At 35.9% G+C, this 11,835-nt stretch overlaps 1 protein-coding gene across 4 annotated transcripts in view; it reads right to left on the bottom strand.

Moving 5' to 3' along the window:
• Nucleotides 1–2,531: 2,531 nt before the first annotated feature.
• LOC112840369 (beta-galactosidase-1-like protein 3) overlaps nucleotides 2,532–11,835 on the bottom strand; it is a 53,390-nt gene continuing 44,086 nt past the window's right edge. For all 4 annotated transcript variants that reach the window (XM_073904050.1, XM_073904051.1, XM_025893725.2 and 1 more), the window contains 7 exons: nucleotides 11,201–11,341; nucleotides 10,808–10,879; nucleotides 10,181–10,259; nucleotides 9,657–9,744; nucleotides 9,240–9,351; nucleotides 3,047–3,163; nucleotides 2,532–2,907 (listed from right to left, as the gene is read on the bottom strand). In XM_073904050.1, coding sequence (XP_073760151.1) covers nucleotides 2,842–2,907; nucleotides 3,047–3,163; nucleotides 9,240–9,351; nucleotides 9,657–9,744; nucleotides 10,181–10,259; nucleotides 10,808–10,879; nucleotides 11,201–11,341 — 675 coding nt within the window. In that variant the 3' untranslated portion in view covers nucleotides 2,532–2,841. The remainder of the gene's footprint in view (nucleotides 2,908–3,046; nucleotides 3,164–9,239; nucleotides 9,352–9,656; nucleotides 9,745–10,180; nucleotides 10,260–10,807; nucleotides 10,880–11,200; nucleotides 11,342–11,835) is intronic.

Here is an 11,835-nt window from a genome sequence, read left to right as displayed (position 1 = left end):
TTTTAGGATTCTTTGTTCTAGTTCTGTGAAAAACGCTATTGGTATTTTGATTACATTGAATTTGTAGATTGCTTTGTGTAGTATGGATACCTGACAACATTACTTCTTCCAATTCATGAGCATGGTATATTTTTCCATTTATTTGTGTTGTCTTTAATTTCTTTCATCAATGTCTTATAGTTTTCAAAGTATAGGTTTTTCACTTCCTTAGTTAAATTTATTCTTGGTATTTTATTCTTTTTGATGTAGTTGAAAATGGGATCATTTTAATTTTTCTTTTTGCTAATTCATGCATGGTATTTTTTTTAAAAACATTTTATTATTTATTTGCCAGAGAAAGAGAGAGCGAGAGTAAGAGCAAGTAAGAGAGACAGAGAGAGCACAAGCAGGGGGTTGGGCAGGCAGAGGGAGAAGCAGACTCCCTGTTGAGCAGGGAGCCTGATGGGGGACTCGATCCCAAGATCCTGGGATCATGACCTGAGCCAAAGGCAGACGCTTAACTGACTGAGCCACCCAGGTGTCCTGCATGGTATGTTTTTTATCTTAACTTTCTATCATGTTGTGTACTATGTTAAAGGTGTATCTCTTGTAAAACTTATGTATTTCATTTTTTATTGTGTCTGACAACTTCTATCTTTTAATCTGAGGGTTTAGTACATTTACAAAATTTACTGTGGTTTCTAATATATTTTTATTTATTTCTACTATCTTAATATGTGTTTTCTACTTGTACTTATTTTTTACTTTATTGTCTATTCCCTTTTACCTTTTACTGGTTAAATTTCTAGTTGCCTTTTTCCCCCTCATTCTATTTGTCCCCTTTGTTTTGTTGTGGTTGTTTTTTTGAAAGTTAGAAGCATTATATACAATAAACAGTTAAGCTAAATTTATTAACATACATATTCAACAAAGTCTAAAGTTAATATTTGAGCATTACAGAAACCTTAGATCCCAGCCTTTTTTTTTTTTGCTATTACAGCCGTTTCTATAGATATTTTCTCCTAGTCTTAGAATTTTATACAGATTTTACCCTCAAATTAGACATTGATATATTTTTTTATTGAAATAATGTTTGTTCACATGTATTTGCATATTTTTCAACATCCTTCCTTTGTTTTGCATTTTTTCCTGAATCTCAGATCTTACTACTGGGGTCATTTTCTTTCTGCTGACATATGTTCTTTAGGATATCTTTTCTCCACTGAGGTTTACTGAGAGACTTAAGCTGTAATGCCCTAAGGCATCCATGGTCTGTAATGAAATAACTTTCCTAGTATGCATCTATAATATTACAATAAGAAACTAATCACTGAAAACATTTTCTGTAAGGTGTTATGGGACCCCAGTTAAGAAAGGCTGCCTCAGAATTCCCTTTAGCACATGGATCTTTTGATGATATAAAATCTTTTGGCCCTTGTTTGTCTGTAAGGTCTATATTTTGTTTTCTTTTGCTTTGTTTTTCTTGAAGGACAGTGTTGTTGGGTAAAGAGTTTTAAGCTGTGAGCCCTTTTCTCTAAGTACACTGAAAACAACATTACATCTTCTGGATAGTTTTGTTGCATTCATATTTGCATTCATAAAAAAATGACACAGGTATGGAGCTGAGGTATAATAACAAGCAGAGATACAAATCAGAGAGACATGTATTCAAACACCTCTTTGAACCTTGGTTTCTCTATCTACAAAGTGGAAAAGCTGCATGGTTGCTAAGATTAAAAATAACATATATATTACCTGAAATATAATACATACATATGATCTTCAGGATTATTATTTCTGTTTTTTTCCCTTGATCTATAGTTTATCCCTAGATTTTATGGGTTTGAGTTATAGCCCCAGAGAATATAGTTTTATGTAGAAATTGTATGGGTGCATGATAAAATTCTCCTTCAGTGAGCCAAACATTCAGACTAGTGGGAGAAAAGATCATCTGACTCCTTAGTCCTCATCCAAGCAGGAAGTTTCCTTCTTCCCTTTCGACATCAGATTATTTGCTAAATTTGTTGAAGCTCCTAGGCACCATATCTAACTAGGTGATAAGATCTTGTTATAGTGCAATCGTTCAAATTTAGGTCATGTGATATAATTTGATTATAAAAATGTGATTCATTTCCAATGGTGTCATTTGAGGAAGTTCGTTTGACTAATATTTGTCCACTATCAGTAAGAAGAGTCTTGACTATATCCAGATAGCTGAGGAATAGTAAGACACAGAGTGCTCCATGCCAGGCTTTGCTGTCATACCTGTCAGAAACAAGCAACCAAATTGCTATACCTTCTCTGATTGGATATGACCCATAAGGTCACCCTGGAGACACACAGACTGTAGGGAAATGTCTGAAGACATTGTTCATGGCACCTTGTATTCCCTCCCTCTTACAAACACACACACACACACACACACACACACCAGAAATTTGCCAATCAGCATATACGGTACTTTCTCTGGCATTAGAGAGAGCAGTAATCCTTACTCTCTCTTAAGCCAGAGACTCTCTTCTCCCTTCCAACTGAATATGAAGAGTCAGAAATAAAATTTGTTATTATTTTATTCATATCTGCCTAAAGGCACATTTGATTAGAGAATAAGAATATGCTAAGGGTTAGTATTTAACTAGGTAAATCAGTCATTAAATATTTTGAAGATTTCTTAAAGCCTAAAAATAGACATCATGTGGATATACTATAATATTCATAACAATTTCCTTTTTTATTTTTTAGGTTATTTTTACATTTTTTGCTATTGTAGGCAACACTGATATTCTCAACATAAATCTTCCTACTAAAAAAAATGCTTGTAGATGAAATCTAACAATCCTAGAAATGTATTATAACACAGTCTTACAGCATGGGTTCATTTGTAGTTTGTATGTATGAACCACTCTTCCTTTTCTCAAACAGGATGATCTAGGGAGAAAAAAAGGTTGACAGTAAGAAAGTGTAAGCCTATTCAGTATAGGATGAGAACGACCCTGAATTGCATTCTGGGGATGAAGGCAGATCTCAACATTTATGAAACATAAAAGCAGTGGTAGGGGTGACTCACCTCATTGTCTTCTGGATGAAGCCAAGCACCAGGAAGGTAAAGTGTTTCCTGAGGTCCAATAATTGAATATCGCCCAAGGTTACGTCCATTGATGAATGCAAATCCAGAATTCCAGGTCTGGAAGGAATGGAGTCTTAAGACATAGGAACAGATTCACACTGGCAAGGTAAAACCTAAGGCACTTTTGGGAGTGAGAGCAAGACTCAATGCTTTGTGGCACTGAAAGTGGCAGTGAGTTTAGAATGGGATGTTCTAGAAACTCTACTAAGCTGTAGCTGGCCTAGGGATGACAGAGAAAAACATGAACCAAACCTTTAATGCTAATGCTACTGTTGTTCCTGACCCATGATATATAATGCTATGGTTTTTTAAAAAGCAGTTATTCTGTTTCCAGAGATAAGTATTAGGTAATAAAGATGAATGCTAATGCTAAGAACCATTATAAAAGCTATACATTTTTTTAAAAAATCTGCTTGCAATACAATGATGAGTGACAGGACCAAGATCTAGGCAAAGAAAACTGAGAGACAAGAAGACACTGAGACAGCTTTTCCAATAGAGGTGTCTGCTTATTCAGGAAGAGATGGCTGAGAAGCTGAGCAGAACATTTTATAGCCCCACAAGCTTAGGGAACAAAAATTGAATACCAAGGAACCTTATTAAATAATTTACATTCTGGGCTGTGATCCTGAGGGCCTATACCCAAGGAGAAGAGTGAACTAGAACTAGTCTGGCCATTGTATAGAAGCCTTGATTCAAATCATTTCCATCCTCTTAATTGTAGTAAGGTGATTACTAGTGCACTTAACTCCAGAGATGGATGTAAATTCTCTGACATCCTCTTAGGCTTTAAGTTATTTCTAGCATTTTTCATATATAATTTTTGGAACTCAAAAAAATCAAGCAGATGGGGTGGGAAAGACAATATAATAAAAAAAACTACAAGGAACAACACACAATAAAAATAGATGCACAGGTGATGCAGATAATGGATTTATAAGTCTCAGGCTTTAAAAGAATTGCCTATTAAATTAGCATGCTCATAGGGATCAAAGACAAGAGCTAAAATTTTGACAGAGAAATGGAAACTATAAAAAAGTCTATAGAATGAAAACTCTAAAATTAAAAAATGTAATAATTAAAATTAATAATTTAACAGATGTTTTGAATAGCAGACTAGATAAACTAAATAGAGATATAGCTAAATATAGAATTAGTAAACTGAATAATAGGAAAGAGAGTTTTCAAAATTAAGCTCAGAGGAAAGAAGAATGAGAAGCAGACAAGACAGGAAGACAAAAGGAGATATAACAAAATGGTTCTAACATAAAATTGGAGCCTCTGAAATGCTCCAATTAAAAAACAAAGATTGCTGGACATTAAATAAAGCAGTTATATGATATTTATAAGAAAACCTTCTAAAATATAAAGGAATTGTAAAAATAAAATAATAACAGAAAAAGATAAAATAGATAAACCTTAAGCGAAAGGAAGTTACTATAGTTCTATTAATATCAGAAAAATTTGACATTAAGGCAAGAAGTACTATTAGAGATAAAGAGGAATATCTCCTGATAATAAAATTCTTAATCTACCCTGGGTGATAATGATATACAGAAAAGCTAAAGTATAGATTCAGAATATATAAGCAAAATTGATGAAATAACAGGAGAAATAAGATTTAAAACTGTAATGGAAAATTTTCAAACAATGTTTCAATAGCTAATAGATAAAGCAAACAGGAATCAATAAAGACATAAAACATTCAAAATAAGGTAATTAACAAAGTTGAACTCATTGACATATATAGAACATTGATCTAATATATGCAGAATATACCTATTCTTTCAAGTATACATAATAATCTTTATAACTTTGATCCTATATTGGACTAAACAAGTGCTATATTTTAAAGTTCTTAGACCACAGTGCAGTCAAACAAGAAACTGATAACAAAAAATTACTTTATAAGTATCCAAATATTTGGAAAATAAGAAACACGTACACTTCTAAATAACGCAGAGGCCAAAGCAAAAATCATGAGGAAATTTGTAACATATTTGAATTAATTGGTGATGAAAATAAAACATATAAAAACGTGGAATATATATCCAGAATAGGCAATTCCATCGACACAGGAAGAAAAGTATTGTTTGTCAGGCGCTGAGGAGAAGGGAAGATGGGAAGTAAGTGCTTAATGGGTACAGGGTTTCCTGTTAGAGTTATAAAACTGTTTTGGAACTAAATATAAGGAAGAATTGCATTCATTGTAAATGTACCAAATGCCTCTGGATTGTTCACTTTAAAATGATTAATTTTATGTTAATGTAAATTTCACCTCAATAAATGTTTTAAACTTATGGGGTACAACCAAATTCATACTTAAATGAAAAATCACCTAAATTCATATGTTAAAAAGAATAAAGACTAAAAGTCAGTTATCTAAGCACCCATCTCAAGAAATTACAAAAAGAAAGAAGATAACTCCTAAGATAAAAAGTAGAATAAACAAAATACACCTTCAGAGTGGCTAGTATCAAATAAACAAACAAACGAACAAACAAGATATAGCAAGTGTTGGCAAGGATGTGGAGAAAATGGAACGCTCATGCGCTGTTGGTGGGAATGCAAACTGGCACAGCTACTGTGGAAAACAGTATGGAGGTTCCTCAAAAATTTAAAATAGGATTACCATATGATCCAATAATTCCACTACTGGGTATATATCCAAAGAAAACAAAAACATTAATTCAAAAAGATATATGTACCTCCGAAACAAATAATGCATTATATGTTAAAAAAAGAAAAGAAAAGAAAAAGATAGCAGGAAGGGAAAAATGAAGCAGGGGAATCAGAGGGGGAGACGAACCATGAGAGACTATGGACTCTGAGAAACTGAGGGTTCTAGAGGGGAGGGGGGTGAGGGGATGTGTTAGTCTGGTGATGGGTATTAAGGAGGGCAGGTATTGAATGGAGCACTGGGTGTTATACACAAACAATCATGGAACACTACATCAAAAACTAATGATGTAATGTATGGTGATTAACATAACAATAAAACTTTAAAAATGTAAAAAATATAAATAGATAAAAAAAGATATATGTACCTCTATGTTTATTACAGCATTATTTATATTAGTAAATAAGGAAGCAACCCAAGTGTCCATGGAGAGATGAATGGATAAAGAAGATGTGGGGTGTGTGTGTGTGTATACACACACAATAGAATATTACTCAACCACAAAAAAGAATGAAATCTTGCCATTTGCAACAATATGGATGGACCTAGGGGACCTAAGTGCTACGTGAAATAAGTCAGACAGAGAAAGACAAATACCATATGATTTCACTCATATGTGGAATTTAAGAAACAAAACAAAACAAATGAACAAATGAAAAAAGAGACAAGTGAAAAACAGACTCTTACATACAGAGAACAAACTAGTGGTTGACAGAGGGGAAGTGGGTAGAGGGATGGGTGAAATAGATAAAAGAGATTGTGAGTACTCATACTGATGAGCACCAAGAAATGTATACAATTGCTGAATTACTATATTGTACACCTAATATAACTAATTGTACAACTAATATAACACAATGTTAATTATACTTGAATAAAAAACTTTAAAATGCAAAATTATAGGACTACGTGATAGGGGAAATGATTAGTATTTAAAAGTTGTGGGGCACCTGGGTGGCTCATTCAGTTAAGCATCTGCCTTCCGCTCAGGTCATGATCTCAGGGTCCTGGAATTGAGCCCTGTGTCGGGCTCCCTGATCAGCAGAGTCTGCTTCTCCTTCTCCCTCTCCTCTGAACCTCCTCCTGACTTGTGCTCTCTCTCTCTCTCTCAAATAAATAAACAAAATCTTTAAAAAAAAAGTTGAACAATTAAAATAATATGTACTAGAAACATACTAAAATGTTTAATATATTTTTATTTTAAAATAGTTTCAGATCTATACAAACTTTGCAAAGATAGTGCAGGATTTCACAAAAGAACAAAATAATAAGAATAATAATAATAAAGAAAATGGCAGAAATGAAACAGAAAAAAACACATGATATGGTAAAAGTCACAGCCAACCATTGATTCTTTGAAAGATTAATAATTTGGTAATGTTCTGATGAAACTTATCAAGACAAAATGAGACAATACTACAGATGATCTAAACATTAAAAATGAACAACTCAAACATAACACATTGAAAATTAAAAGGAAATGGAAAAATTCCCAGAAAAATAAATTTTATTAAAACTAACCTCTTTTTTTAAAAGATTTTATTTATTTATTTGAGAGAGAGAGAGAGAGCACAAATCAGGGGAGGGGCAGAGGGAGAGAGAGAAGCTGACCCCCGCTGAGCGGGGAGCCCAAGGCAGGGCTCGATCCCAGGACCCTGGGAACATGACCTGAGCCGAAGGCAGACTCTTAACTGACTGAGCCACCCAGGCGCCCCTAAAATTAACTTTTAAAGAAACCAAGTCTGACTAGTACTTTAATCTTGAAGGACTTTAATCCACACTTACAAACTTTCCCACAAAGAAAAAGTCAACCCTAAATGGCTTCACAAGTGAAATCTACCAAACATGTAAGAAGTAATAACAGGCTTACACAGACTCTACTTCTCAAATTATTTATGGGGGTCTTAAAACATGGTACCAAAACATGACAAAGATGTCTCAGTCACAAACATAAACACAAAAGAAGTCTTAATATTTACAATAGCCAAACACCGGAAATAATACAAATGTCTATCAACAGTAGGATGGTTAAATAAAGTATGGTATTTTATGAAATGGAACCCCATACAATACTGAAAATGAATAAATCACCACAACATCACTTAATGGTTGAATCTTAGCAAAAAAGAAGCCACACAAAAAAGATGCTATACAATTCAATTTACATGAAGTAAAAGGGGAAGCACTGAATTGGAGTGTTAGAAGTCAAGATAATGGTTCACTTTTAGGAACAAGGAGAGACAGTGATTGGGAGGGGTGCTGACAATATTTTATTTTTTTCATCTCAAAAGAAGTACATGGTGTTCACTTTGTGAAAATTTATTGAACTGTGCATTTATGTGCATGTATGTCACTATGTGTGTTTATATATAAAAAGCTCTACGAGGTATAGTATTTTTAAAAAGCAAGTTGCAGAATATAATTTAGGGAATGAACCCATTAGTGTAAAAAGTAATTGTGTATATGTTTAGGCAAAGTTATATATGAAATACCACAAACTGTTGGTGTCACCAGCCTAACCTCCTGAATTCAGGAAATTTCTAGTAGAAGCTTCTGCCTGTCAATGTTATCTTTTAGGAACTAAACTCCTAGAGGCTTCTGCCTAGCTGTTGATTTTACCTTTTAGAAAGGAACTAATGGACTGCTAGACTAGAAAAAGAAACATTTGAGGGCCACACCTGTGCAGATGAACCAGAAAGTGCCAGAAGTGACCTCAGCCTCATGATGACATTAAAATCCCCTTCTAAATATTCATCCCAAGCCCTAATAAAAGGCTCTGCTTTCCCATCTTCAGGGAGACAGAACTTTGAAAATTATTCCCCACAATCTCCTTGTTTGTATAAATAAATGACTTGTGAGGCAACCCTATTTGGTGTAGTGTGTCTGTAACTGAGCAAGGAGTGTCCCACTTCAGTCCAGTGACACAGGTAGTGTGGTAATGTTTAGTTCTGAAAAGTAAAAGGAATTGGAATGGAGGGTATGTTGGAAAGAGAAACTCCATCATTTGCTCTCTCTATCTTATTATTTCAGGTTTTCCATTGTGTTTTGATTTATTATTTTTAAAATAATGATACATTAGGAAGACAGAAATGTTGGAAGTCTTATTAGAAATGAGGACGAGAAAAACAAGGAAAATGGGGAAACACTCCTGCCAGGAACACTATGGCTTTGCTTTAAAACTCTTCTGAAAAGAAGAAGTGGTTGGACTCTGAAAAACAAACTGAGGGTTCTAGAGGGGAGGGGGGTGGGGAGATGGGTTAGCCTGGTGATGGGTATTAAAGAGGGCACGTTTTGCGTGGAGCACTGGGTGTTATACACAAACAATGAATCATGGAACACTACATCAAAAACTAATGATGTAATTTATGATGATTTACATAACAATAAATAATTTAAAGAAGAAAAAAAAAAAAGTGGTTGGGACACCAGAACAGCTGAGGGCAGCTCACCTACCAGTAGACTCAGGAAGGTGTCCTTGGGTGAAGAGTTAACCTTCAAGGTACCAAGGTAGAAGGCAGGGCCCAAATAGCTCTCTGTGACAGGCCTCCAAGGGGCAAAGCGGAGCCTGGAGGAAGAACAGAGCCTTGAAGAAGAGAAAATACCCCTTCTCCACTCTAGTGCCAACACCTAGATTTCCCCACCCAAGGATTAGGATTCTGATCCAGGGACATATATTAGACTAGAAGCATTAAAATCAGGAGTCAGGAGACTTGTTCTGGGGTTCTAGTCCTGACCCCAAAGCACTCTATAATCTTGGGTAAATCATTTCAGTTCTCCAAATCTTAGCTTTTCATCTGCAAAGTGAAGAGTTTGACATCTGTAAGCCCCCTGATCCTTCCAAGTGTTTAATGGGTGTAAGGAGGAACATACCTTTCAAAGAAGCTCATTGTCATTTCCAGAGAATAGATAACAAAACCTTTCAGGGGAACGTTATTGATGGTAACTGATCCAGTTAATCCTGCAGGTAAGGGTAGGAAAAAATACGGACAGGGACTGGACATTCTCCAGTGTCTGGGATAAAGAAATGCTGACTGTATATGCCTGTGACAAGGAATCAGCCAGGAGGGCAAACACTTGTCTGACCCGCTATGACCAAAAGTTTCCTGTTGTATGGTTCCATATTACCAAGAAAGCTTCCCACTTTGTATCAGAACTTTCTCTGAAATTCCCAGTAGGAGACTGGACCCTGCTCTACAATAAGCCAGGGCCCAATCTAACTGTTCTGCTTTTCTACCCAGGAGACCTGAAGAAGGCAGGACAAAGGAGAGGTAGTCTTTGGTCCTGGGACTTAGGTATCCCACTGCTCAAGGGGCTCATTTTCTCCTCCCAACTGCACATTGCCCCAATCTTAGGATCCAAGTAACCACAAAGAGAGATTACAGCTTATTTCCTACCTTTCCGCTGATCTTGAATTTTCCATGAAAAATTGACTCGTCCTTGATTCTCTACCAGGATCCTTAGAAGTTGACATTTCTTTAAAAAAAAGAAAAAAGAAGGAAGTTGGCATTCCTGCTTGGGATAGACCAGCTCACAGAGACTACATGGCCTCGCAGAGTTTTTACACTAGAACCCATTCTTTCTCTGAGTCCCAGATGAAAGACAAGCAAATGGGAGAAAAGGGGGCTCCAGAGTGCAGCAGTCCTCCTCTCTCATAAGGACCATTTGTGTTCCTGTTCCAAACTCAATCTTCCCTTTCATTTGCTGGTCTGCCTTAGGAAAGGCAGAGAGACTCAGCTATGTGCCTTTGATCAGAGACCCAACCAGGGCCTGATGTTTGACTCAGGGCCTAATGGGTCCTAAAGTTCCATTTACACTGAAGCGTGTATTTTGCAACTCTACTACACCTGGCCCTGGGAGATGCAGTTACACTTATAGCCCTAAGTACTTGTTGATGGAACCGCAAGTGAGAAGTAATACCAAAGGGCAGTGACAGAGAAAGGAGGTAGTCTACCTCAGGACCAGGCTATGCTTGCATTTGAGTCAGAGGTCTAGGGAAGCACCCAGACTCTTGAATCACATACCTTGATTTTAGCAATATTCAACTTCTTAGTATGATCATCCAGAAGTCCTATACTTATCTCATTCAAAAACACCTGCAAAAGAAGAGCCAGCATCAGACTTACAGGCCCACCTGAAGAAAGAAGAGAGGCTCTGGTTTAGGAAGCAGAGCATTTTGAAGGAAGAGACTAGCCTTGGTGATCACAGATGGCTAGAAGCTGAACAGGAGGACCTCATAGGCTTAAGTTGTGATAAAGCCAAAAACAAGTCTCTTTGGTTTGACTTTATATTCCCAAAGCCTCACAAATAGTAGGTGCTTGAAAATATCACCTAATAGTAAAGTTGACCAGTGACTACTCTCCCCAATAACACAGTCAGGTTCTGCTTACCTTCATAGATAGCCTGTTGACACCTACCTGTGCTGTATCTTGAACATTAGCATGGAGAGAACCTCCAGAGCAGATGGAAGTCTCATAAAGCACGAATCCATAGGACTGGCCATTCCCACTGTTTATAGGGAGGTTCTCCATGTTGACTGGTGTATTAGATATAACTGGCTATGAGAGAGACATAAGCCAGGGTGATGAGAAGTTGGGATCCTTCTTCCTTAGGCCCTTGTCATTTTTTGTTGTACCTCCTAATGGTCCCCAACAGTTTTTTGGATAAGAAATACTAAAACAAGTGTTATATGATAATTTGCATCATCTCCACTGACCAGGAAACTCAGGGGATAATAGGAGCATCGTAGAGGGAACAATTGTTGTAATCATGAGAATTAATGAAGTGAATAAATTGTATTTTAACATAACTGAAGTCAAATAAGAATTATGCACTAAAGCAAACATTTAGTTAGCATCTACAATGTGCCAATAACTATATTTATCTAAAACCCAGTGATAGCAGAGGTGAAGTTAATATGAATTCAAAAGTCAACATTTTTCAAACAATTTCACCTTTTCTTCAAAATATAACAGGTAGTCTAATTTTAAAGGGAGAATATGGACATATAAAAGTTCAGTGATTTGGCCTATTTGATGGTGAAGAAGAGTCA

Source organism: Callorhinus ursinus, unplaced genomic scaffold (genome assembly GCF_003265705.2).
Source record: "Callorhinus ursinus isolate GAN/ISIS: 27379988/994484 unplaced genomic scaffold, GSC_fseal_2.0 scaffold19, whole genome shotgun sequence".
NCBI classification, from domain to species: domain Eukaryota; kingdom Metazoa; phylum Chordata; class Mammalia; order Carnivora; family Otariidae; genus Callorhinus; species Callorhinus ursinus.
The sequence above is the reverse complement of the archived record's forward strand: the minus strand, read 5'-3'. Positions and strand labels throughout refer to the sequence as shown.